The sequence below is a fragment of the Momordica charantia genome (assembly GCF_013281855.1).
Source record: "Momordica charantia cultivar OHB3-1 chromosome 4 unlocalized genomic scaffold, Mcharantia_2.0 BLBB01000004.1, whole genome shotgun sequence".
NCBI lineage: Eukaryota > Viridiplantae > Streptophyta > Magnoliopsida > Cucurbitales > Cucurbitaceae > Momordica > Momordica charantia.
Window position 1 is genome coordinate 13,947,429 of NW_028275162.1, and position 27,070 is coordinate 13,974,498.

General features: G+C 36.2%; 3 protein-coding genes across 6 annotated transcripts; all 3 read left to right on the forward strand.

Moving 5' to 3' along the window:
• The first annotated feature begins 9,681 nt into the window (after positions 1 to 9,681).
• On the forward strand, positions 9,682 to 13,162 carry LOC111021801 (GPI-anchored adhesin-like protein). Of its 4 annotated transcripts, none has more exons than XM_022298868.2 (2): positions 9,682 to 12,162; positions 12,791 to 13,162. In XM_022298868.2, exon 1 carries the CDS (start codon positions 9,824 to 9,826, stop codon positions 11,828 to 11,830), a length of 2,007 nt encoding a protein of 668 aa, XP_022154560.1. In that variant the 5' UTR covers positions 9,682 to 9,823; the 3' UTR covers positions 11,831 to 12,162; positions 12,791 to 13,162. The 4 variants fall into 4 exon arrangements, with proteins under 4 accessions (XP_022154560.1, XP_087978982.1, XP_087978981.1 ...); XM_088122856.1 differs by having other exon boundaries at positions 12,887 to 13,162; XM_088122855.1 differs by having other exon boundaries at positions 12,946 to 13,162.
• Positions 13,163 to 14,792: 1,630 nt separating this feature from the next.
• On the forward strand, positions 14,793 to 15,340 carry LOC148211879 (uncharacterized). The gene has a single exon (XM_088122858.1). It carries the CDS (start codon positions 14,893 to 14,895, stop codon positions 15,223 to 15,225), a length of 333 nt encoding a protein of 110 aa, XP_087978984.1. The 5' UTR covers positions 14,793 to 14,892; the 3' UTR covers positions 15,226 to 15,340.
• A 1,693-nt stretch (positions 15,341 to 17,033) lies between these two features.
• LOC148211880 (uncharacterized) lies at positions 17,034 to 20,218 on the forward strand. The gene has a single exon (XM_088122854.1). The coding sequence runs from the start codon at positions 17,044 to 17,046 to the stop codon at positions 20,077 to 20,079; it is 3,036 nt and encodes a 1,011-aa protein (XP_087978980.1). The 5' UTR covers positions 17,034 to 17,043; the 3' UTR covers positions 20,080 to 20,218.
• The last annotated feature ends 6,852 nt before the right edge of the window (positions 20,219 to 27,070 follow it).

A 27,070-nucleotide genomic window follows, 5' to 3' on the forward strand; every position in this document is an offset into this window, starting at 1 on the left:
AATACAAGGAAATAACAACTAAAACTTAAATCTAAAGCATATGAACAAGTTCTACAATGAAGGAGAAAGTAAATAAAGCTGAAAACGGGCTTGGAATGGATGATTTGCTGTTGAATGAATGACTTTCTTATATGGGTTGAGATTCAGCTAACCACCTCCATTTGACTTAGACTCACGGTTGTAGCTTGAATCAAACACATAGGAAATGTCCTCCTTGCCCTTCATGAATCAAAACGCACGTTTTGACAAAGTTGGACTCCAAAATTGCGCAGTGCACAATTCCTGCAATACAAAAAACTGTTATTTTCTTCCAACTTTAACCGCATTTTTCTCATGTTTTTCCTAAAGTACCACATTTTGACTTTTATCCAAAAATGTTCTAGGCATGTTCTACTTTAAGAATATGTAATACTTTTTGGCAAATAATGATGGGAAAAGGGTCAAAATAATGGTCAAACGGGCCTATCGACACATATTTCTGCAATAAAAAGTCAACCTTAATACCGTGCACATGCTTCATAGTAGATTTTGAAACGACAGAGATCATTACGTGGAATATAAAGTGTCAGATAGAGAACCATAGTAAAAGAACATATAATCAATTCAACACTTGGAGTGAGGATTATAACATCAACCATTATAACATACACTTATTTGGAGATATAAATTATATTCTACTATAAAGTATAAAATATCCGACCATAATTAACAAACAAAGCTCAAAAAACCTACATAATCAATTTAAACACCCTAGCACATGCTTGATTCTGAGGGAGCATATATTTACTTCCAAACTGTAAGGTGTTTTAAACAAAATAATTATTGCAAGGAAGGAAGTTTTCCATAGTATGACATGACATGTCTAATGAGGTATATGTTCCTACTAGCAAGAGTTTGAAGCATGCATCAGATAGAGAACCATAGTAAAAGAGCATATAACCATAGTAAAAGAATATATAATCAATTCAACACTTGGAGTGAGAATTACAAAAGCAACCATCATAACATACACTTATTTGGAAATATAAACTATATACGACTATAAAGTATAAGTGTATTTATTGCAGTTTGAAAAATCGATTTACCAAAATCAAGCTCAGATAAGATTATATATGAAAAATAAAGTATATACACCCATATCTCACTCAAAAAAACAAATAGACTAGGCCCCTCTATTAAAAACCACATTGAAATAATTTTTAAAACTTCTATGAACAAAAAGAATCCACAAAAGTACTACCTATGTCAGTGACAAGCATATGAAATCGATGACCAAAATTTGCAGACCCATAACAATAATAGAAAACCAAATTTCAAAAACCAATAATCGAGTGTAGGATAAAGTATATACTAGAAGATGTTGAAAAATACACACATTGGATTTTCTCAATGGCTTTGATGGAGTCTTCACAGTGCAAACTCACAAAATCAGAAACACACAAAATCTGAAATCAACTAGATAACCTATATGGCCAAAAACATAGAACTATTAGCACTTTGAAGTCGAAAATCTTGAGAACGAGCTAGCGGAGACGAGAAAATCTGAAACGAGACAAAGGAGACGAGCTGCCGACAACAGTAAATCCAGAAACGGAGAAGACGGAGTGACGGCCTACCGGAAAAAATTCTGAGAAATGAGAGATTTCTTTTTGATTGAAGAAGACGAAGAGACAATGATGAGAAGTGACGATGAATTTGGGTAGTTGTTTTTAGGAAAGTTACAAGCCGCATAAAATTAGGGATTTAAAAGTCTAACCTCTCAAATCAACCATTTTGAATTTCCATAATTTAATAATAGTTACATGTATATAAAAAAGGATATATTGGTAAATTGTTGATGAGTTCCATCTTAAAGGAGTTTAATTTAACACAAAGTGTAAATTTTGTAGAATGAGTCCCTTTATATAATTATAATATCTAAATGGCCTATCAATGTACTAATCCTTTAATTTAATAGGTCATGGGTTCAAGAATGAGGTTTTATGTACTTCAGAGGCCCATTGAGAGAAACCCCCCATCAATTTGTGTAACTTAGACACTGATTAATTTTGGTTTTAGTTTATGTTTTTACTTTAAAGTTTAATTAGGGTTTTCTTTTAAGATGTCTATAAATAGACTTCTTATTTTACATTTGAGAGGTTGGATTATTGATGAATGAAAATAGCCCTTCAGCTTTCTTCTTTGCTCCCAAAATCGTGAGTATTGGTGTATCTTGATCTAGTTGCACAAAATCCTTGGAAACATGCAAGTTTATGATGTGATCATAATTGGATCCAAAGCTCTAAGACCCCATCTACATCAACAAGGAAGAAGAGCTCAAAGAAAGACCCTGAAAAAGAAGAAGACTTCATTGGACCCATCAACAAATTTTGTCTATTTTGAAGGTTCACGAACAACCATCAACATTCAAGAGGAAGAGGAAGATGGAGGAAAGACCGATTGAATGGCCAAGCCTCAAGGACTTTCCCACCACAAGCCCTTGGACGAGCCCCCATGTGCAGCAACACGCCAATCGCGAGCACCCCATACTGCGTGCGCCATCACGTACACGCACGTCCAACACACCCCCTGCCAACAGCCCACAAAGCGCCCTTGTCGTGCGCCTCCACTAGCCACATGCTCTACCTCACACACCCATGTGCCCCTCCCCCCCCAACCTAACCTCACAAGGCTCCACCCCACCAGATGCCCATGCGTGCACCCACTAGCCATCCATGAGTGCCCCCTACTAGAGCCCATGCCCAATATTTTCAGACCTCAGAGGTCCGCCCCAATAATCCTGTCGTAGGGAAGGAAAATATTGGAGCAAAACCTAAGAGACCCTTATCCATTTCTGGAGTTTGCCTTGGTTTTGATTCCACACAATGGATCCTCCATAGAGATGGTTGCACCAGGATGACACGTAGGTCATGTATGAAATCTCTCGGTGCAAACTAATGGTAGAGACCGTAAGATGTAATGTCACACGTCCTTCTCCCACTTACTATAAATACTATCCCCATTGACCTCGATATTGAACCATGCAAACACCTTCCGTAGGGAGGCCGCGCCCAGGGCGACACGAGGCTGAGTATGGAACTCGCAGTGTGAACATAAAGGAGAAACGTGAGAGAAAAAAGTATGTTATATATACTTTGTATATCAAAAATATAAGTGGTATATTACACATTCTCTTTTGCTCCCATTTAGTATTCTAAGACTAGGGTATATTACTTAGGTAAATTATGGCTAAGTGAAATTAAAATTTTTAGTTGGCCCAATATAACTATTTATAATGGAAGTTGTACATTAATGTTTTAGTTTATCAAACGTTTTAATAAGCTAATGATATTATTGCATGCATATCAAATATTGACTAATTCAACCCCAGGTCGGTTCCCAAGTAGAGGTGTTCCCTTACGATTAGCTTAAATGCCTCAACCTAGATAGAACCTTTCTTATGTAGGGTTCCCTTATAGAAAATATTTTATATTTATTATTTTATTATTTTATTATTTCATTTTAATCATAGTTAAAACAAAATAAAAGACTACCCAAAATTATATTAGAAGATATAACCTAAGGTCTAATTAATTTTAATCCCCTTTAAAATTAATTAACTTAGACCCTATGTTTACATGCAACTCTTTATTACAGATTTTAATTTCAATCTACCAAAAAATTTTATTAACTCTTATAAAATTTAAGAAATTAAACCTATAAACATGACATACATTAATATAACAATTATATTAACTAAAGTAATATCATGTTCAACGCAACTTTATTTTCATCTAATCAATACAACACTTATATTAAATAATCATGAAAATAAAACAAGCATTCATAATTATAATATTTATAACTATATGATGCAGGATTATACATACATCATATATATCAAATATACATATTATGCATGTATCCAATGGTGGGATTTTAAAACTATATAGCATACATTATAAAATATACATTCAATAAAAATACACATTTAAAATGCATAAAATAATTAAATAGCAAAGTTGGACCGAATTTAGGCATCCTAAAAAAGAAATATAAATAAATAATTAAAAACCCAAGAAAATGTCCGAAGCAGCACTCGAACTGCGAACCTGGACAGTGGAACCACGTCGGAAAACACCCGGGACAGCGCTACGGCGCTGCAGCACAGTGCTGCAACATTGCCTACTGTTCTTCGACAGCACCATGGCGCTTCCTGCGCGGAGTGCTTCGTCTTCTTCGTTGTTTTCTGCAAAAATTCACCCAATTAGACGCCACGAACAGTTTTTGAGCGACCTGAACTTACAGACTCGATACAGAAACATATTGTCCAAAATATCGGGCCCTTACAAGATCAAATCAAGAAGAATGATGTTATCTACATGTCAAAATCCGAAAACATCAACCTGCAAAGCCCACATTTCGAAAATCTAGAATTACCCACCAAAAACAGTGATTTTGATCCTAAAAAATTTAGAACATAAATGCCGCTCTAATACCAATTGATGAGACGTAAATCTCGTAGCGGAAACGACGATCTTTGTTCTTGAATTTTTAGGAACAAAGAACCCACAAAAACAAAGAGCAAAATACAAGGAAAAATTTTTCTTTACATTGGAAGAACAATTCTTCAAGGAATCACCAATGAACACCACCACTGATCTTCCTGCTATCCTTTGGGAGCAATGATCTTGCTTGTGGGAGCTTTGTTTTTGGAAACCAAGAGGAAATTGAGAGAGAAAGCTTGAGAGAATGCCTTTTTGTTTCTTAGGATCAATATTCTGTTTTGGCTGAACACTTCTGCAAAAACTAAAAACCACATGACGTAGGGAGTTACCCCACGTCACGTAACTCTCCACTCCCCTGCAGGTTTGCAAGGGAGTTTTATCTTCTTTATTATTAATTAAATTAATATTAATAAATAATAATAATTAATATATATAATTAATTAATCTTATTAATTAATTAATTATTAATCTAATTAACAATTAATTAATTAATTAATTAATTATATTAACTAAATAAATAATTAACACTTAATTATTTATTATCAAAATAGAATCATATTATAAAATCATTTCTCTCGTATAACTAGTTGTAATGTACATCTTATGCGCATTATTTTTAACCTATAGTTTTAATATGAATCATATTCATAGTAATTTTATTTGAATCTCAAATAATTTTTCCAACATAAATAATTTCTCTCATAATATATAGTTTTAATTAGAATTAACTATATATATTATATTATATATGTATCAACATAAATATATAATCTCTTGAGCAATTTGAACATTTCAAATTTTTCCAAAAAACTTGATCCTCGTTTTACCCGTTGTGAGTTAGCAAGGGGACCTAACAGACCTACATATCAGAAGCTCAAACGATACGAGATTAATCGGTCAAACTCATTAACCGAGTTAATCAACATTTGTTAACCACGAGTCACTCCACTAAAGACTTGCAGCTGCACTCTTCTCACTGCAGAATATTTTCGTGTCCACGGACATACAACCATTAATGGCAAGTCAATCCTTCACAAGTGCTCGTAACTCAAGCAAGGTCAAATTACCGTCTTACCCCTGAGTTACATCTTGCTCCTAAATACCACTGTTCCTCTAATGAACAACCCGGTTATGGTCCAACCAATAACCGAAAGTCTCTTTCGAACTAGTGAGAGGGTGGGGCCCCTTGTTCAAGTTGCGGAGTCAGCATTTAAGAGAACACTCATCTACTCTTCTAAAGTTGGGGACGAGTGAATTCCATCTTGTGAAGTTATATTCCCAACTCCCCACTCGATCTCGTCCCAAAATGGTAAGAATGTTGAGTTGGCGATTCGGGCCACTCTCACCCATACAGATCAAAAGACGAGCCCTCATGGGTAGGAGTCCACAACTCACTCAGGATTGAGAATGAGTTGCCTGGTCATCGTATGAAATAGCAATCTATTAATCAACAACGTTACATCTAAAGATTGACTATTTCGTGGTTCGGTCTTATACAAACTCATTGTATAGGATACTCCTACACGAACGACTTGAATCGGGTCGTCTGTAACATTTACAAAGTGGGCCGCCCATAGTGTTGCCAAGATAAGGTACCCAGCCTTATCCATATACCATAAACCCTTTAGGTTATTCTCGGGACATTATCCACTTGTATATCGAGGGTATATCAAACATATACTCAGTATATATACTGTCTTGGTTACATGACAATAACCTTGTATGTTTAGTTTATTGGATTAGATAATTGCAATGAGTCAACGATAAATTTATTGAATAAAATTTGTTTTTACATGAATACAACTACGAGTTTAGGGCAACACACCCAACACGCCCATGCGCCCACGCCAACGCTGTAGCTCTTCACGCGCGCCTACCATGCCACCAGTTTTTTTGAAATTAGGGAAGTGTTTTGTTTAAATTTTATTTTCCTTAGATTTTTAGGATTATTCTATTTTGCAACGTATCTTGTAAAGGCTATTCGCCTTGGCCTATAAATATGCATGTTTCCCTTTGTTTCAAGATAGACTTTAGACATTGATTTTCCAATAGAATTGATGGAGTTTCTCCCAAATTACCTCGTGCAACCCCCTCTCCCCCCGAAAAAAATATTGTTTTCCTTTGTGTGGTTGAACTTAGGATTGCATTATTTTACTCTTGGAGTATGCTTGTTTGATTTATCATCAAACTCGAGTGTTTCTAACCTCGAGCATAGTGAGCTATTTGTCTGCTCAAGGTAATCGACTACAAAGATAATCTATCTAACATTTCCCTTTTGGGTTGAACCATCTATATGATTGGATTCAAGTGGCTAGAGGCTCGAGTAATCCATACACTTGGGTTGTCACGTATCAGTTTAGGTTGGTGATCAAACTTGTGGAGTTTTTCCCTTTGGATCTAGAACAAACTCTCTCTTTCCAAAACCTTGACATTCTAGGTAAGTTCCTTCTTCTTCCACTTGGGTGATTCTTTGTGTGTGTTTTAGGTGTTGCCGTGTGTGTTTGAGAGGTCTTATTCATACAAGGGCTGTGTAAGTCATTTGTGGTAGGGTTGAGTATATCACTGGGTGAAGTGTACGCGTGGGTTCTGGCTTGCACTTGCAAGATTACTCCATAGATGGCTTACGTGCTAGGCATGCGTTGTGAGGTTAGTGGCCAAGGTTTGCGCGCTAGTGCATGCGTTGGGCGTTGCATTGGATGCACTCGTGCTATCCTTGTGGCATGAATGCTTCCTTGATTCTTCTTGGAATTCTAGCTTTCTCATGGCTCCAGTGACTTGTCTTGACCCTTGAGATTTTCAGGTTTCCTCTTTTTGGGGTACTTCTCTAATGCTTGACTGTTTTTGAAGTAGGTTGACTTGAGGGTCTTGATGGTCATCATAACCATATCAGATGTACCTAATTGTGACCTAGCAGTGGATTCAGATTGTGTTGAAGTAGTATGAATCATCAATAGAGACCCTTAGGATCTAACGGAAGTTGCTATATTTGTTGAAGAAATCCAGTTGTTTCTGGCGTGGGACTTGCGGCATGTTTTGTCTGATCACATGGCAAGAGGAAGAAATATGCTTACTTAGGAAATCGCAGGGGAGGTATGCGATTTAGGCGTTTTGGAAGTCTGGGTACGGTTTTGTCGTGTGTGGCTTTCTCTTTAATTGTTTCTTTTATTTTTGTTTTCATTTAAAAAAAAACATTTCACATTTTTTTCTTTTTCTAAAATTAAACTCTTTCACATTTCTCAACCAAATGATATTAATAGACATTTAAATAAAAAAAAATCAGATCTAAAAAATAATACTAATAATAATATAGCACTTAAAAAAATAGAGGTCCAATTTTAAAATGATAACTTTACTTAAATGATACACATCTGTAATATATCTAACTACTGATATATGTATGTGATATACATCTGATATGAGTGTCTGATAACTTGCAATATATATGAGATATATATTTGATATACTATTGACATGAGTGTGTACAATATGTATCTGATATACATCTAATATACTATTCATATGAGTGTTTGATATATTACTGATATAAGTGACATTTTTTTGCTATATTTGAAAATTTTAAAAAGAGGTGACATATTTTGAAATAGTTTTGCTATCCACTACAATTTCTCTAATAGTAATAAACCTCTACATGCACATATAAATAAAGTCCTCTCATTTTGTTAAAAGAAAAAAAAAAATAGACCCTTCAAAAATTTCATATTTGATAATTTGATAAATTACTACTTTACTATTAATTATAAGTTAATAATATAATTTTAAAAGTTGGAATTTTAATAGTTAAGTAAAATTTACAAACAATACTACAAAAATAAATTAAAAATATTAATTTAAACCATTCATAAAATTGACCACTGATTAAGAATATGGGAAGTTAGAATTGAAAAGCTTATATATAAATTTTTTTTTATCAATTTATCTAAAAAATTAATTCTAAAATTTATAATTTTAATTTTAATCAAATTATAAAAATTTTAGAATTTCAATAATATAATATTGATTTAAAAAATATAAATAAATTGAAATTAATAATTTAAATGAACTCATAAAATATACGCTACAAGGATGTGGAACATTCAAATATGAAAAGATTTGAATATAGATTTATGGAAGAGTAAGGTGTGCAGTGAAAAGATTTGAATATAGATTTATGGAAGAGTAAGGTGTGCAGAAAACATGTGTCTATGGAAGCTAAAGATTGACTGATGGAGACAGATGGTTTTCATTGTCAAAGGTAAGAAACTTGTCAAGCATTTTAGTCCCCTGGGTTTGGTTTTCCCGGGTTTTTCTTTGTTAGCCCTAACTTTTAGAAATTAATCTCGAGTGTGAGGTCCTAAATTTCATCTGTCGTCCATGGTTTGCTAAAATTTTGTTTCCTCCCCTATCTTTTTTAATTCTGACAGAATGAATAATCTTAATTCCAAATTGTTACTTCAAATGTCACGTGTCAAATGTAACAAATACACTTCAATTTTTTACATCTAATCACAACATCGAAATTGATATTTTTTCTTATCTTAGTATCTTGCAAAAATTGAAACTAGAAGAAAAAAGAAGGCATTAAGAAATCCTCCTGGCCTAATCCTACACACTCTAAGATCTTTTTTCAAACCTACTCATTAGTCAGGGATATCCAGATTAAATTTCTATCTTTATATTAACGAAAAGGTCTATACAAAAGTTGTTTTTGAATAATTCTAAAATTTAAGAATTCAAATGAGATTTTTGAAATGATAGGAGTATAATTGAAACTTATCCCAAAGTAATTGAAACTACATATTCCCACATGTAACAGATTAAAATTCATGATTATGTGGACAGTCACATTTGTGTTAACTTGTCAACGAAGAAGGTTTTTTCCTTTTTCTTTTTCTTGAGCAATTTTCAATGAAGAAGACCGAAGGGTTGTTTTGAAATAATTCTAAAGTTCGAAGGAAAAAATGAAATTTTTAAAATAATAGGATATAAATGAAGCTCGGGAATATTTTAATAAAATATAGTTTAGTCGAGAAAAAAAAAATTAACTTTACCCTTTATTTAAATTTAAAATAGAATATAATAAACTTCATAGTTGAGAATATGAGATTACCCAAATGTGAGGCCAGGGGGCAGCTGAGTAAATACGAAACAAAATTGGGGTCAATATTTGAAATTGATTTGAACAAAAGGCACACAGTAGAATTCCAATCCCCAGCAGTCTGTTTTCAAAAACTGCATCTACAGTTCCTCTATACACTACTCTCACTCTCAGATCTGCTTTCATTTCTCTCTCTCGCTAGCACTTCCAGATTCCAGAACCAGCTTCCATCCCTTCGCAGATGAGCCCTACATTTCCATCCAACGTAATCCTGAACCCTTCTTCGTCTTCGCCTCCCTCCCAAATCCACGCCACTAAGAAGAAGCAGCAGCAGCAGCAGGGTCTTCGAAGCCCCTTGCATGTTCTCAATGGCATTTCCACCACCGGCAATGGCGGCGGCAGCACCACTACCTGCAATAGCGCCAGTATCAGTAGTGACACTTCCTCCGCCTCCATTGACGCCCCCAGAGGCTGCCTCAGGTTCTTTCTTTCTCATTCCTCTTCTTCTTCCGCTAATAGGCTTAAAGCATCTTCCAAAACCCCCAAATCCACTTCAAATGTACGCTCGATTAAACCTATTAGATCTAAGCCGCTAAAGGAGAATGTTCCCAAACGCGCTGTTAAACACGATTCTAGGCCTTCGAAACCTAGCTCGAGCAAGTCGGAGACGTTGAAGAAAAACTCTCCCTGTTTGTATAGGTGGCAATCCGGGAAGAAACCGGGTCCAGTAGGTAGCCAAAAGTCTCAAATGTCTTCTCTAGCGACTGTGGAAAAGTTGGAATCTGATGGTGAGGAGTTGGAGAAACATGGTTTAGTGAGGATGGTTGATGATAAATGTCGGCCTTCTGAGCTTAGTTTATATTCCAGTGCTTTCAATTTCACTCCCCTGCGTAAAATGGAGAACGGCTCAGATTTGGATTCCACAGTTGACAAGGCCGTAGAGGAAAATTCAAACACAAGTCGTAGCAAAACACCTCCTGTTCAACCCTCTGCATCGCCAGAAATACAATGTGATTCAGCCCTCGTGTCTGCAGTTACACCTGTTTGCTATGGTGCTGGCTACGTAGTTTCTGGGATCTCTGATAAGAGAAAGTGCAGACCAAGAGGGGTTCTCATTGTCGGAGAGAATGCTACCTCCATTTCTAAACTCAAGCCTATTCAGAATTTTGATAATGAAGAAGAAGAAGAAGATGGAAGCATCACAAGGGACACGACTATTTCAGCTGTTTTAAAGGTCCCTTCACCCATTGGAGCTTCTATGAATTGGCTTTTGTCCCCCTGCAATGAGGTGGATGAGGATCAGAAAGACAAGTCTCGAAATACTTCGCCTCAGTCCGAGAGTCTTCCAGAGTCCATCACACTTTGTTCTCTTCCTTCACCGTCATCCGTTGATGCTCTTCCTCCGGACGTGTACAGTCCTCCAGAGTTTCAAGGTTTCTTGGAGCCGTTACCCTTTCAGGATCCAGTTCCCTCATCTCCCACATGCGCTCCTAATTGCTTGGATGTTATTTTAAATGAGGGAAGAAGACAACAAAGGTATCAACTCAATGAGGAGAACTCTCCATTCTCAATGGATTCGTTAAGTAGTGAAAATGTCATCCGGACACCACAATCAGACTCAAGTTCAGCTCAAAAAGTTTTCCCTCCGTGGTTATCTGTAGAAAGTTGTGAGAAACATGATCAGAATTCATGGTCTGAATTGTTCTCACTAGCAAATCTATCTCGGGACAGCCCTAAAGCAATAATGAGTACAACAGATTTGAGTTTCCAATTTGATTGTCTGGCCACAATATCCAACTCCATGGATCTTACTCAATTTCAGAAGATTCTTGATGATCAGGCATTTAGGAATAGCAATTCTTCCTGTGAGGAGTTGTTAAAATCCCAGATGAGAGTATCATGGAGGGAAGGGTTAATGAGCCGTATCTACGAGATGGACGAGTTTGATAGTTGCCGATGCTTATCAGATGAAGAAGAAGAGACTGCAGATTCTTGTAACATTAGCTTGTCAGATAACCTTGAGACTCATCTGGAACACAATGATTGTGGGGCTGATCCTATGGTGACTAACAATTCTTGTTTAATAAGTGACAAGACCAAATCATATGAAAATTGTAAACAAATAGTGTCTCATCAACAACTACCATGTTCTTGTGCGGAATCCATTAGCACGGATGGAGGTGGCTTGGGCGCTTCACGGGACTCAGATTGGAATTTATGCTACAAAAATGGGTTGTTTGATTCTTAACCTTTTAGTTTCACTCCCACTCCTAGCACAATAAATCTTACCAACCGCGTCAAGGATGAGAAAGAATGCTTTCTCATTGGATTTCAAACTCACCATAGGACCACTATTTGTATCCATTGTGTACCCTAAGTTTATCTTTGTTTGAATTGAATTTCACTTCACCATATTTGAATCTTTATTCTGTCATATTATAAAGACAGCGCCCAGTACCAATATGGTGGATTTGTGAGGGAAGACGATTCTTCTGGGAATTCATGGTCATCTATCTAAGCTTTTGCTATTTGCAATTTGATTGAAGATGCTGGCTGCTCCTCTGGAAAGAATTGCGCAAGGTAAATTCCTTGATATTATAGTCATATTTATATACTGCATATCTACACACACGAACGTTAGAATTTTGACCTTTATTTGCCTGCTGATCTGCTGTATATCTTGGTGTGGTCCTAAGTTTTAACTAATTGATGAAATTGCATCCATAACGGTTAAATTATAATTTTAGTCCCAATGATTTGGTCAGGGTTTAAATTTTAATTTCTGTCTCTATGGTTTGGTTTTTTCTCCTAAATCATTTTTATTTATGCCAACTCAATGTCTGGTTCTACCATATGCCACTTATTGACTCTCTACCATGTCCAAAGAAAACATGCCACATAAAAAAGTTAATAACATTTGGTAACATCGATAACTTTTGAGAGATTTAACCAACTACAAATACCAAACTGATACTTATAAAACCGTAAGGAAAAGATTAAATTGAAACCAATCACCAACTATAAAGATTAAAATGGTAATTTATTTAGCTTTCATATTCCTGTGTGGAGGATGAAATAGGAGTTACTCTGCGAAGAAAAGGAGTCGCATATGAAGAAAATAAATTGGATATTTTATGATTTGAGCTAACATTATGCGCTACAGTTTAATTTAATCATCGGTTTTAACTTTTAAGTGTTTGCTTCTTAGGAAATGACCTGTTTCCAGTTTCCTTGTGTAAAATTGCAAACGGAATTGAGTGGTCAACGAGCTTCTGATATTTTATATTTACCCATTCTATGCCAGAGAAGTTCAGAGTATTGAATACTGGAAACCACATGCAACTAATTTGTTTAATTATTTAGAACAGAAGCGAATATTAACCGATGAAACGAAGACCTTGCGTCAAGAACTTGGCCAAATTGCTCAGGTGCATGCTGAAGTTTCTTGTTCTTATTATCATTTTTTGGTGTTTATTGGAACCACATGAAACTGTTTGTTCTCATCCCCTCCTTTTACAGTTCTCTCAACTTTTAATATATTTACTCGTTTCCTATATAAAAAAAAAGTTATAATCGAACATTTAGATCTGGGTAAAAAGTTAGATTTAAAGAAAAACATGACTATGAATTTGATAAAAAAAAAAAGAAAAAAAAAAGGAAAAAGAACTACTTAAATTTTGTCATTATACTAAATTTTGGGACTATTTGGACACTTACCTTGGGGAAACTTGTCTGGTAAAACATTATTACTGTTGTAACATGTAGAGGGTGAGTGGGTGGTAGCTATATTATAGAGATGGATTAGGCTTTCAAAGAAAAAATACCATCAAAGTGGAATTGGTTTCTATTTTGACAGGTACCAAAGTTGTTTTTGGTTATATTTCAAAATATTGCAATACCACAACCACAGTCACAAAAAAATTTCTGGTACTATGGAGTACTATACTTCTTTCAATTGTCACATCACTTCTATTTATTATATAAATGGAAGGAATAAATGGAAGGAGTATGGTATTTTCGTATAGCAAATTTTCTCGACTTATTTATTGTAGTAACAAAAGAATATCAGAAGCAGCTGATTTTCTGATAGGACTGAACTGTGTTTGGTTTTGGACTTTAGACAGCTCATCAAGAAGCCTGTTTCGAAATAAAATTCAAATCTCTTTCCTTCCTATCAATCATGGGTTTGGTTGATTCTATGGTCTCTCCTACTGAATGCCATGTTTTGTTTTATTCTATTCTATTCTATTCTATTCTGTTTGATGTTGCCACAAACTAATTAAATGGCAAGCAAGTCAATAGAAGTTAGGACACAGCTTATGTTTTCTTTTTTTCTTTTTTCCTTTTAACTTTTATTTCAACGGTAAGATAACGATGAAGGAATAAAATAAGCTGATCCCTATCCCCGATGCCCATGCCACTCCTTATTATAATACTAAATTTGAAACTCATATGAGATGTACATTTTGTTCGATCTCCATTAAACCCTCTCTTTCTCTCTCTAGTTAAATTATTTAATTCAATCTGTTCATGTAGTTATGTTTTAGGACAAAAAATGGAGAACCTGTTTGATTTGTCGCTAGAAATTCACTTTAATTTAAAAAAAAAAGAAGAAAAAGAAAAAGAAAATCGACATGTGAGGAATTAACAAATTTATTGCTCCATTTTTTTTTTGTTGGGTGGGCAAGCATGGATGTACTATTACCCCCACTACATTATTTATTTATTATAAATTTGATTGCTCATACGAAGATTAAATAAATTATACTGATATGGCCAAAGATTTTCAAAATAATAAATTACATCGAAAATCTTTCTAGCTCAACATGCTTCAAATATCTTTTGTTTTTATCACTTCTAACTATTTTTTCAAGTGGTTGTGTAGGGCCAAAATTAGTGGAGTCGTCTCGTCTCACTTAAATTTATTTAATATTATAAATAACTGTTATTTAGAGCGTGAAATTCTAGAAAGCAAAATCACCTGTCATAGAGAACTTCTTCAAAAACCATTGGGGTATGGTATATTTTATTTATATACACACCAACTCAGGGGAGCACATATATTGAGTAAATCCATTATTATTTTCTAGGAAAATCAAGTCACCAGGCGATGGCTGTGTGAATTAAAAAAAAAAGGAAAAAGGAGAATGACGTGTTGGACTTGTTCACCAAAGAAAGAATTTGCGTAGTGGTGGGCGTTGCATTTAAAAATATATATACCCACCCAAGAAACCCAAACCCAACCAAACACGCGTTGAAAAGTCTTCCATTTCCAAAACTGGTTTCTGCGGTGGACGAAACTCAACAACAATGGAGGGTTTGATTCCGATGTTCTACAGAGCAATGAAGAAAAACAGGATCCGGAGTCAATACTCAGTGCTTTCGCCGGACGTCGCCGCCGCTTCTCAATCTAATTACAACATTGCTGACTTCTACGTCAAACCGCCCCCCTGCCACGTCTACCCCAAAACTTCTTCTGCTTCTGCAGCACCAGATCTCGGCCCCCGCGGCGGGGCTCACCGGAGATACAACTCCTTCGGCGCTTTCTCGGCGGAGGATCAGGCCAACACCCGCAATGGGCCACCGCCACAGCTTGTCAGGTTCAGGAGCCAGAGAATTCTGTCGTGTCTCACTGGTCATTGATTACGAAATTAAATAAAAAATTTGGGTTTCAGTTTTGTGGGTTTGTTGTTGAATGAAATTGGTTATTGCCTCAACAACTCTTAATAAATTGTACAGCATCATGTCTTGTCCACTACTTTCTCCTCTCCTTCAAATTAGTTGGGGATTCCCAAAAAAGCTCTTTGATTGCAGATTCTTACACAATTAGGCTAACTAATTTGATGCTTCTGGGTTTTTTGAATTCAAGGAAGAAATTGCGTTGTCTGGTTTTTTGTTATTGTTTGACTTGTTGTTGATGAAGAGTTGCAAAAAACTCAATATGCACACCACTTTTGTAGTTTTTGTTGAAGCGTAAAATAAGAGGCCGATTGTGATGCAAATCCAACCACGGATCCATTGACTGTACCCGGGGGACCAATTACAAGAAGCAAAGCAAAGAAGATTCAAGAGGTTTTCATAATACATCTTCAAAGGCTAGCTAATGCACACGAGTAGACAAAGATTTCTGAGGCAAAAATTCTTTACAATGTTAATTTAATGAGAAAAGTTGTCTATTTTGAGAGATGGCACGGAGGACAAAAAAAGTGTGCAGATTGGTGAACAGGTGCCTTTGCAGATTGCACCTCTTGGGAGTTTGTGATGTCAAAGCTTGTCAAATCTCATCCAAACGTAAAGCGCCTCCTACATGTGATTTCCAAGACAATTTAAAGCAATTTTACGTTTTTGGATTCACATTTAGTTGTCTAGTTTGATGTGCAATCATGTTTTAATTTGCATGTCTTATTTTCTACAATTTGCATTAAATAGGATTTGAAAGACTTTTGGTGTTCCTCATGTTGAACGACCCTTTGGCCTATTTAAAGGCTTGTAATCACCTTGTTTTGGAGGATTCAAAACATATTAAAATTCAAGAACTTTTGTTCCTTAACACTTTTGGTGTTGCTTCTTTCAAATCTTGCTTTAGGTTTGATGTTAAACCGATTCATTGGATTAGTCTCGATCAAGCTAATTCTGGAGTGAGTCGTCTTAGGATCTAGGAGTGACCATCGTAGATTTTAAGTCCGATCTAAGAGTGATTCATCTTCTAACCTTACTCTTGGTTGGAATCATTCGGTAAGTTAGTCGTTTTTGTGAATGTTTGCAAGGATCCTAGAAGGACCTCTAGCTTTGTAAACCCGAGCAACCTTGGCGCTTATCATTTGGTATCAGAGCATTGGTCGACATCCTTTGGCCGGTTCTAGAGGTGAAATATCTTTACTTTATTTAATTTTATTTTTCTGTTATTTTCCTTTTTCGAAAGTAGTTTCTTACAAAGTGTAACAAGACATAACTTGTCTTGAAATTCTTGTATTTTGCTCTCGGATCATTAGCAAAGAAAAAAAAATTAGAAGCAAAAGAAAAAAAAAGGAAAAAAAAACAGAAGCAAAAGAAAGAAAAAAACAATAGCAAAAAGAAAGAAAACCGTAGAAAAAAAAGCATTCGAAGATCCGAGGCACACGAAAGGTTCTTTTCATTATGTTGTGTTTTGTTTAAATTATCAAGTTGTTTATCCTAAGATTGAGTTTCTGTAGTCTTAGTTTGTGAGAGTTGATCATTGAATTAGTTATATCAAGCTTTAAGCAAGATTGCACCAAAATTTAAGCCAACCCTTACATCTTTGACCTAGTACCAAAAGCCTACCCTTGAGTGATAAACACGAGTGTCCTTGAGTGAAATCTTGGTGAGAAGAGTGGTAAGGTCCTTATTATCATTATTATTGTTTCTAACAAAATGGCACAGGATGGAGTACCACAAGTACCGCAAGATCCTAACATGGTGATTCTTCAAGCAATTCAAGGAATGATGGAAATGATGATGGAAGATAGACAAGAAAGGAGAGCGCAACAACAAAGAGAAGAACGAGCCTTACAAGAAGATGATGCGTTTGACCTTGCTGAACAAGAAAGACAAGTTGGAGGAAGAAGAAATGGGAGAGGAAGAGGACGAAATAACTTTGCCAACGTCATGCAACCTAGAAGATTGGAAAGATTAAATGAAAATAGGGATGGCGGAGTTAAACTCAAGATTCCACCCTTTAGTGGAACGGCGGACCCCGATGCTTACTTGCAATGGGAAAGGAAGATAGAACATGTGTTTGATTGCTATACATATAGTGAGAATACGAAGATGAGACTCGCCATTGCTGAATTCACCAATCATGCCGGTGAATGGTATCAAAATCTCAAATTAGAAAGAAGAAGGAAGGAGGAGGATCCATTAGACACTTGGGAAGAACTCAAAGAAGCCATGAGAAGGAGGTACGTTCCAAAACACTATGAAAGAGATTTGAAAACTAAACTGCAAGCTTTGAGGCAGGGAACGAAAAGTGTTGTTGAGTATTATCAAGAGATGGAGACCTTAATGCTAAAAACCCAAATCCGAGAAGAAGAGGAAGACACCATGTCTAGATTCCTTGGAGGTTTGAATCGAGAAATTGCTCATGCTGTTGATAGAAATCCACCGCCTTACCTAGAAGATATGTACCATTATGCTGTCAAAATTGAAGATCAATTGAAGGAAGAAAAGGAGTATTCAAAAAGGTACACATCTAAAGCTAATACATATTCCAATTCTAATGCTTGGAATAAGGCTGGTTTTGTGAATAGGAATGAATCATTGCAGCCAAAAGGAAAGTTCGTAGCTGCCAAAAGAATGGAGGGAGAAAGTTCCAATACTAAAAAGAATGAAGCTCCAAAGGAGGTAAGGGAAAAGACTAGTTCTATTCAATGTTGGAAGTGCAAAGGGTTTGGACACATGAGTAAAGATTGTGTCAATAAAAGAGTTATGGTGATAAGAAATGATGTAGTTGACTCGGATGATGATTGTGAGGAACATGATGAAGAATTTGAAGAACGTGATGAAGAGTATATTGAAGAAGGTAACTTCATATCCTTGATAACAAGAAGGGTACTTAGTGTACAAATCAAGGAAGAGAAAGTTGAAGATCAAAGGGAAAACTTGTTTCACACAAGATGCTTAATTGAAGGAAATCCGTGTAGCTTGGTGAGTGATAGTGGAAGTTGCACAAATGTGGTAAGTAGTTTTCTTGTTAAGAGACTTCAACTTGCTACACGTCCACATCCAAAACCATACAAACTTCAATGGTTGACAAACAAAGGAGAACTAAAGGTAAACTCCCAAGCTCTTATTCCTTTTACATTGGGAAGATACAAAGATGAAGTCCTTTGTGATGTTGTCCCTATGAATGCGGGGGATATACTATTGAGCCGACCATGGCAATATGATAGAGAGGTCACATATGATGGGCTGTTGAACAAGTATAGTTTTACTTTGAAAGGAAAGAAATTTACTTTACTTCCGTTGTCTCCATTTGAAGTACATTGTGACCACTTGAAATTAGAGAAGAAAAGAAAAGAATTTGAAGAAAAAGAGAGGAGAGAAGAGAGCAAAAGTGAGACTAGTGAAAAAAAAGAGAAGAGTGAAAGGCAAAATGAGAGTAAAAATCAAGAAGAAAAAAAAGATGAGTTGAAAAGAAAGAATGTGAGTTTGATTGTAAGAAAGAGTGAATTGAGAAATGTGTTGTTAACCCAAGAGCCACATTTTGTGCTTATGTGCAAAGGTATGTGTTTAGCAATTGAAACAAAATCTCATGATGTTTTGCCAAGTGCATTTAAGTCTCTTTTGCAGGAATTTAATGACATGTTTCCCCATGAAGATGCACCTACGGGTTTACCTCCTCTTAGAGGGATTGAACATCAAATTGACTTTATACCAGGTGCAACTCTCCCAAACATGGCTGCCTATAGGACCAATCCCACCGAAACCAAGGAGATTCAAAGGCAAGTGGAAGAACTCATGGAGAAAGGTTATGTTAGAGAAAGTATGAGTCCTTGCTCGGTTCCGGTAATTTTGGTACCCAAGAAAGATGGCACATGGAGGATGTGTGTTGATTGTCGAGCCATCAACAAAATCACGGTAAAGTATCGACATCCTATTCCTAGATTGGATGACATGTTAGATGAATTACATGGTGCTAATCTGTTTTCAAAAATAGATCTTAAAAGTGGTTACCATCAAATTCGAATGCATGTGGGAGATGAGTGGAAAACAGCTTTCAAAACAAAGTTTGGGTTGTATGAATGGATTGTTATGCCATTTGGCCTTACTAATGCACCAAGTACTTTTATGAGGCTAATGAATCATGTTTTGAGAGAATACATTGGAAAATTTGTTGTTGTATACTTTGATGATATTCTTGTTTACTCAAAAAGCTTCAATGATCATATTTTGCATGTCAAGACAATTTTACTAAAACTTAGAGAAGAAAAGCTTTATGCCAACTTCAAAAAGTGTAGTTTTTGTCAAGACCAAGTCAACTTCTTAGGGTTCATTGTTGGAAAGGATGGGGTGAAAGTTGATGAGGAAAAGGTAAAGGCTATTCGAGAGTGGCCAACACCCACCAATGCAACCGAGGTAAGGTCTTTTCATGGGTTGGCTAGTTTTTATAGGAGGTTTATTAAAGATTTCAGTAGCATAGCCTCACCATTAAATGAACTTGTTAAGAAGCATGCTAAATTTGAGTGGAAAGAAAAGCAAGAAAATGCATTCAATGAATTGAAAGATAAATTGAGCCATGCACCTTGTCTTGTTTTGCCCGACTTTGACAAATCTTTTGAGATTGAATGTGATGCAAGTGGGATAGGTATAGGAGCTGTTTTGATGCAAGAAAAAAGGCCGATCATGTTCTTTAGTGAGAAGCTAAATGGAGCACAGCTTAACTACCCAACTTATGACAAGGAACTCCATGCACTGGGCTTTACAAGTTTGGCAACACTACTTATGGCCAAAAGAGTTTGTTATCCATACCGATCATGAAAGTTTGAAGCACCTCAAAAGCCAAACAAAGTTAAATCGGAGGCATGCTAAATGGGTGGAGTTCATCGAGACATTTCCTTATGTCATTCATTACAAAAAAGGTAAGGACAATGTAGTGGCCGATGCATTATCAAGGAGGTATGCTCTATTTTCTTCACTTAGTGCAAAAATTCTTGGTTTTAAGCATATGATTGAGTTGTACAAAGTTGAGAAATCGGAATTTTATGATGTGTATGAGCAATGTTTGGAAGGGAAAAATATACATGATTATCTTGTGTTTGACGGTATGCTTTTTAGGAAAGGTAAGCTTTGTATTCCTAAGTGTTCCATTCGGGAGTTGCTTGTAAAGGAGGCTCATGGGGGAGGACTTATGGGACATTTTGGAGAATTTAAAACATATAGCATGTTGTGTGAACACTTTTATTGGTTACAAATGAGGAAAGATGTGAACAAAGTGTGCAAGCAATGTTTCAAATGTAAGGAGGCTAAGTCTAAGACTCAACCACATGGTCTTTACACACCTTTAGAAGTTTCTAGTGAACCGTGGGTTGACATTAGCATGGATTTCGTTTTGGGGTTACCAAAAACTAGAAGACATCATGATAGCATTTTTGTGGTGGTTGATAGGTTTAGTAAAATGGCACATTTCATTCCATGTAACAAAATAGATGATGCTACTAATATAGCTAATCTTTTCTTTAGGAAAGTGGTTAGACTACATGGCGTTCCTAAAACCATTGTTAGTGATCGAGATGCTAAGTTTTTAAGTAATTTTTGGAAAGTTTTATGGGGCAAATTGGGTACCAAGCTTTTGTTTTCTACAACTTGTCACCCACAAACCGATGGTCAAACTGAGGTGGTTAATAGAACATTAGGGGTCTTGCTTAGGTCACTCATTTCTAAAAATCTTAAGTCTTGGGAAGAGACTCTACCTTTTGTGGAGTTTGCATATAATAGAGCTGTACATAGCACCACCCATTGTTCACCATTTGAGGTTGTTTATGGCTTTAATCCTCTAACTCCTTTAGATTTAACACCTTTGCCACCTAATATGTTTACAAGTGATGCAGCTTTGTCTAAAGCCGAATACATCAAAACGTTACACAAAGAGATCAAGGAACGGATTGAGAACAAGAATCGAAAGCTAGTAAGTCGCAAGAACCAAGGGAGAAAGAAAGTTATTTTTAACCAAGGTGATTGGGTTTGGGTTCATCTACGAAAGGAACGGTTTCCAGATCAGAGGAAGTCAAAACTTCAACCAAGAGGAGATGGTCCTTTTCAAGTGCTTGAACGGATCAATGACAATGCGTACAAATTGGATCTTCGAGGTGAGTATAATGTAAGTTCTACTTTTAATGTGGCTGATTTGACTCCTTTTGATGTAGGAAATGAAGACCTTGATTTGGGGACAAATCCTTTTAAAGAAAGGGGGGATGATGCAAATCCAACCACGGATCCATTGACTGTACCCGGAGGACCAATTACAAGAAGCAAAGCAAAGAAGATTCAAGAAGTTTTCATAATACATCTTCAAAGGCTAGCTAATGCACACGAGGAGACAAAGATTTCTGAGGCAAAAATTTTTTACAATGTTAATTTAATGAGTCAAGAAGAGAATGGAGCAAAGATGGCACGGGAAAAGTTGTCTATTTTGAGAGATGGCACGGAGGACAAAAAAAGTGTGCAGATTGGTGAACAGGTGCCTTTGCAGATTGCACCTCTTGGGAGTTTGTGATGTCAAAGCTTGTCAAATCTCATCCAAACGTAAAGCGCCTCCTACATGTGATTTCCAAGACAATTTAAAGCAATTTTACGTTTTTGGATTCACATTTAGTTGTCTAGTTTGATGTGCAATCATGTTTTAATTTGCATGTCTTATTTTCTACAATTTGCATTAAATAGGATTTGAAAGACTTTTGGTGTTCCTCATGTTGAACGACCCTTTGGCCTATTTAAAGGCTTGTAATCACCTTGTTTTGGAGGATTCAAAACATATTAAAATTCAAGAACTTTTGTTCCTTAACACTTTTGGTGTTGCTTCTTTCAAATCTTGCTTTAGGTTTGATGTTAAACCGATTCATTGGATTAGTCTCGATCAAGCTAATTCTGGAGTGAGTCGTCTTAGGATCTAGGAGTGACCATCGTAGATTCTAAGTCCGATCTAAGAGTGATTCATCTTCTAACCTTACTCTTGGTTGGAATCATTCGGTAAGTTAGTCGTTTTTGTGAATGTTTGCAAGGATCCTAGAAGGACCTCTAGCTTTGTAAACCCGAGCAACCTTGGCGCTTATCAGATTGAACCTAGTGGAGCCTACCACGATGATTAAATTAGTGTCCGAGTTTAAGAGGGAGGAGAGAAGTAGAAAATAGCTTGAGAAGAATTCAAAGGGTTTCCCCTCTCCCTGAATCTCCCACCAGGTGGCTGACTGACTTTCGACGGAGCTGACCTGGCCGAGTCGAGGTGGTATTGGTCAACCCCATTGTGGTCGAGGGGGTATTAGCCAGTTGGTTGAGGTGGCTGAGATTGAGGTGATGTTAGTCGTGGTTAGGCTCGAGGTGGTGTTGGTTATGGTGAAGTTGGCCCAGGTGGCTAAGACCTGGGATCAAGGTGATGTTGGCCGAGGTGGTGTGCTAGCTCACCCTCAATAGTGGCCCCTACTTCCAACCTGGGTCGCTGATGAACCAAGTTCCAAGGTACTTTCCCGAATTCCGCATTGGCCAACAATGGGCAGTTCAACTTGGATCAAGGTGGGCAGCCCTTAGGTCGGGCCTAAGCCCCTTTTGAGTTTCCTCGTTAGTTTACATAATGCCTAAATTTCTCCTCAAAGTGCAATGATTTTTTCCTTATTCTAACTTGATGTGAAAAAAATATGGATAAATCGATCATTTTGTAAGTTCTTCAAACATGAACTATTTTATTTTCCTCTTCTAGAGATTAAAAGCATATTAGTAAGTAACAATAACAAAGGAATAAGAGATAGAAATAGAAAAAGTTTAACACACGAATTATAATGCCAAAAAAGCAGGTTCTAATATACTTGGGAATATTACAATAGATCTCACTTAACATATCCGATGGGAAATTTGAAATTTTGACCCTTCCCATAATTCACTTTGGATTTATGACCCCATTTTGAAAAAAACTGATCTATTACCCCACTCTTCTTTATTTATTAATAATTTCATAATTTTTAAATGTGAAATTACCGTAGCACCCTCCTCATGTTTCAAAATTAACATCTCTCTCTACAAATCTTTATTCCCTCCACAAATATCTCACAATAATTAATTACAACCTAAAAAATCTAACTTTTAAGAAAAATATCTAACTCAAATAGTAAATTAAAAATTTAATATGGAAAAAATAAAAAACGTACATAATTATATAATTTGTGCGAATTTAATTACAAAAAAGTCAATAGTACAAAAATCTCGAGACAATATTGCATTAAATGCTCAAGATTTAATTGATAACAATAGGATCAAGAGGAGGGAGAATGTATAAAAAAAAAAATGGAATTGGGATCCCGGACCGGGATTGGAGGATCCCGGTCCGGGTTAGAAGGGATCCCGGTCCAGGATTGAATCATCCCGGACCAGGTTACTATTCTATCCGGGATTCTGCAATCTCGGTCCGGGATGGTTCAATCCCGGACCGGGATCCTTCTAACCCGGACCGGGATCCTCCATCTCGGTCCGGGATCCCAATTCCAGTTTTTTTTTTTTTTTTTGCATTATCTCCCTCTTAATTCCAGTTTCTTTTAGCCTTTATTGTCAATTAAATCTCGGGCATTTAATGCAATTTTGGCACGACATTTGTGAAACCTTAATTTTTTTTTTGTAATTAATTCCGGACAAATCTTATGCATTTATTCTTTGATCATCAAATCTTTTTTTCACCCTAATTTACTTATTGGATAATTTAATCTACAAATTTTTTTGTGTGGATTCGTTTCTTAAGTAATAAATTAATCTATATTAGATTCAAAATTAAAAAAAAAATGCTAAGGGTTGGGAGAAGAAATTGGTGGATAATTTTACTTAAAATAAACAAAGGATATTTTGGTAATTTTACAAAGACAAAATGTTGAAAGGGTCACAAAGGGGTCACAAATTAGGTTTTTTTAAAAAATGGTCAAAAATCCATGTGAGTTATATAATGGGGTTAGAAACCCCAATTTCCCATATTCGATGACTATCTTGTTTCTAAGTACCCTAACAATGGTTACCTAGAATTACACAACTGAAAATACCCTCACTAAACCTACTGGATACAGACTACTCTTCACACACTACCTAGAAACACTCAAGTCAAGCAAAATATATCCTTATAGGGTAACAATGATGTAATCCTTTATAAAACAAAAATATCCTACTTGTAGGAATTCGTAGTAGTGCTGAAAATTCTTTTCCTCGTAGGACACGGATCATCTGTTTTGGTTCCATTATCCCAACATGATTTATGGTTCTGTAACTATTTTTCTAGAATATAACATTATAATTATTCTAATTCCAACCATCAATTTATAGAAAAGAGAACTAATGCCTTAATTATGTTTATGTTGATTTTATAACTAATCTATCAATAGTAATACTTATTTAAGCGTAATCTCATCATTCATCATAATATTGATTAAACAAAGCTCAATTGATTGAAACATTACTAATATTTTTGATACACTTGGTTTATCAGTTCACATTCTTAGATCTTTTTTTTTATGAATCATATAGCCGTTTATATACATATATATACACACATATAAAGAATTTATAATTCTGGTTTGATATCGTTTTCTATTCATGTTTCTCATTTCCAAAGAAATATACATATTTGTGATACGCGACAACTCAAGCGTATGAACTTCTCGAGCCACTAGCCACTTGAATCTAATCGTATAAGTTGTTTCAACTAGAAAGTATAAGAGTTAGATGAATTATCTTTGCAGTCGTTACCTTGAGCAGACAAATAACTCACTATGTTGGAGGCTAGAAACACTCCACGAGTTTGATGACCAATCAAACAAGCATGCTCCGAGGGTAAAATAAAGCTCTCCTAAGTTCGACCCATACAAAGGATGACAATATTTGGGGTGGGGGGTTTGCACACGACAATTTAGGGAGAGAACTCTCTCAACTTCGATTTTATACAATTCCAAGATGTCTAAAACAAGAGGGGAACACATCTATTTATACGCTAAGGCCTATGGCATTTACAAGAATTTTGATAATTAAAACTAAACCTAAAATCTAACAAAAAATAAAAATTAAACAAAATACTTGCCAAAAATTGAAAATTTTTGCTAAAAATAAAAGCAAATAAAATCTAACTCAAAACAATTTCCTCAAATATTTTGAAACAAATTAGGAAAATATTTTCCTAAAATGTTCATGGAGTGGCCGGCAAGCAAATGAAATTGGCGCCAAAGGGTGGGCGCCCATGAAGGTGGCGGTAGCAAACGGAGGGGCGCGCGCATATGGTTGGCAGTAGGACACGCGCATGGGGTTGGCGGTTGGGGCACGCACCAAGCATAGGCGGGCGGGCGTGCGCTAGACGAGGGCAGGTAAGCGTGTAAAGGGGTGCTGGCATGGCAGGTGGGGCGTGCAGGGGCGGTCCTTCATGGTTCGTTCTCCTATGGGGCACCACTTTATCCCACCAAGTTATTGCATAATCTTAAAAATGAGTGATTGCTAGAATTACCTTCTTGCCATCATCATAGTCATGACATGCAATACTAACTCAATCTCCTTCTCCCATGCTTCGAATTCCTCGGGTGTGGACTTTCCATGGAAGGTAGGAATCTTCAACTTGATGCTCCCTAGGTAGTTCTCATTTCTTTGCCTCTCTCGGATGAGTTGTATCCTTCCTCTTCCTTGGCCAACATACGCTCTCCTTGGAGGTTCTACATCATAAGGGTCTTCGTTAGCATAATAACCTTCTAAAGTTCTTACCTTTTCTTCTTGGCAGTCTTCAGATGCCTCTCTTGGACTCATATGTCTCCTCTGTTGTGGCACTCTTTCAAGTCTTTCCAATCCTTGAACGCGAGTGTTCATCATTTGTAAGGATTTGGTAAGATCTTCAAGCCTTTGAGTGAATCTTGCAAATGTTTGGATTTGAGCTTCTCTAAGCCTTTCATCGCTTACTTGAGACTAATATCTTTCTTCTTGGGACTTTTGAGATTTTCCTCTTATTGCCATCATTACACAAGTAAAGGTTAAGAGCAAATAACAATTTATATCTCTCACTCACTCCCTTACTTGACCTCTCGGCTTCTCTCTCTTTTGTGGGGTAAGCTTGGTGTGGTGTGAATACCCTTTTCTTGAGATGCTTGCTTGATTGTTCGTGGCGAGTTGAAACTAGAGAATAGCAAGCAATAGCCTAAAGTAACAATGCAAGATGTTTTCATTTTTTTATTTTTTTGAATGAGGGTCAATGATATGAATGACATCAATGACAATAACGAAACAAATGATATGAAAGATACCAAATGATTTCGAGGTTCCTCTCGATATGTTTGTCTTTTTTGTGACTTCGAGGTTCTTTGGAGTTTGCCACAACACCACTATTATCACAATAAAGTGTGATGGGTAAATTCATATTTGGAACAACTTCCAAATCGGTTAAGAACTTTCTAAGCCATACTGCCTCTTTTGCTGTTTCACAAGCTGCAATATACTTGACCTTCATTGTGGAGTCGGCGATGCATCTTTCTTTGACGCTTCATCATACTATAGCTCCTCCATTAAGAGTGAACACTGATCCCGACATGGATTTCTTAGAATCCTTGTCAGTTTAGAAATCAAAGCTTGTGTACCCTGTAACAATCAAATTCTTAGACCCATACATGAGCTTATAGTCCCTCATTCTCTTAAGATACTTGAGGATCCCCTTAACAGTGATCATATCTTAAATTGGATTGATACTTACTGACCATCCCTACTACAAAGCAAATGTAAGATCTAGTACATAACATGACATATATTTGGCTGCCCA

What these genes read in the sequence shown, in the direction of transcription:
- LOC111021801 (XM_022298868.2), top strand. Translation starts at nt 9,824, where the DNA reads ATGAGCCCTACATTTCCATCCAACGTAATCCTGAACCCTTCTTCGTCT.
- LOC148211879 (XM_088122858.1), top strand. Translation starts at nt 14,893, where the DNA reads ATGGAGGGTTTGATTCCGATGTTCTACAGAGCAATGAAGAAAAACAGG.
- LOC148211880 (XM_088122854.1), top strand. Translation starts at nt 17,044, where the DNA reads ATGATGGAAATGATGATGGAAGATAGACAAGAAAGGAGAGCGCAACAA.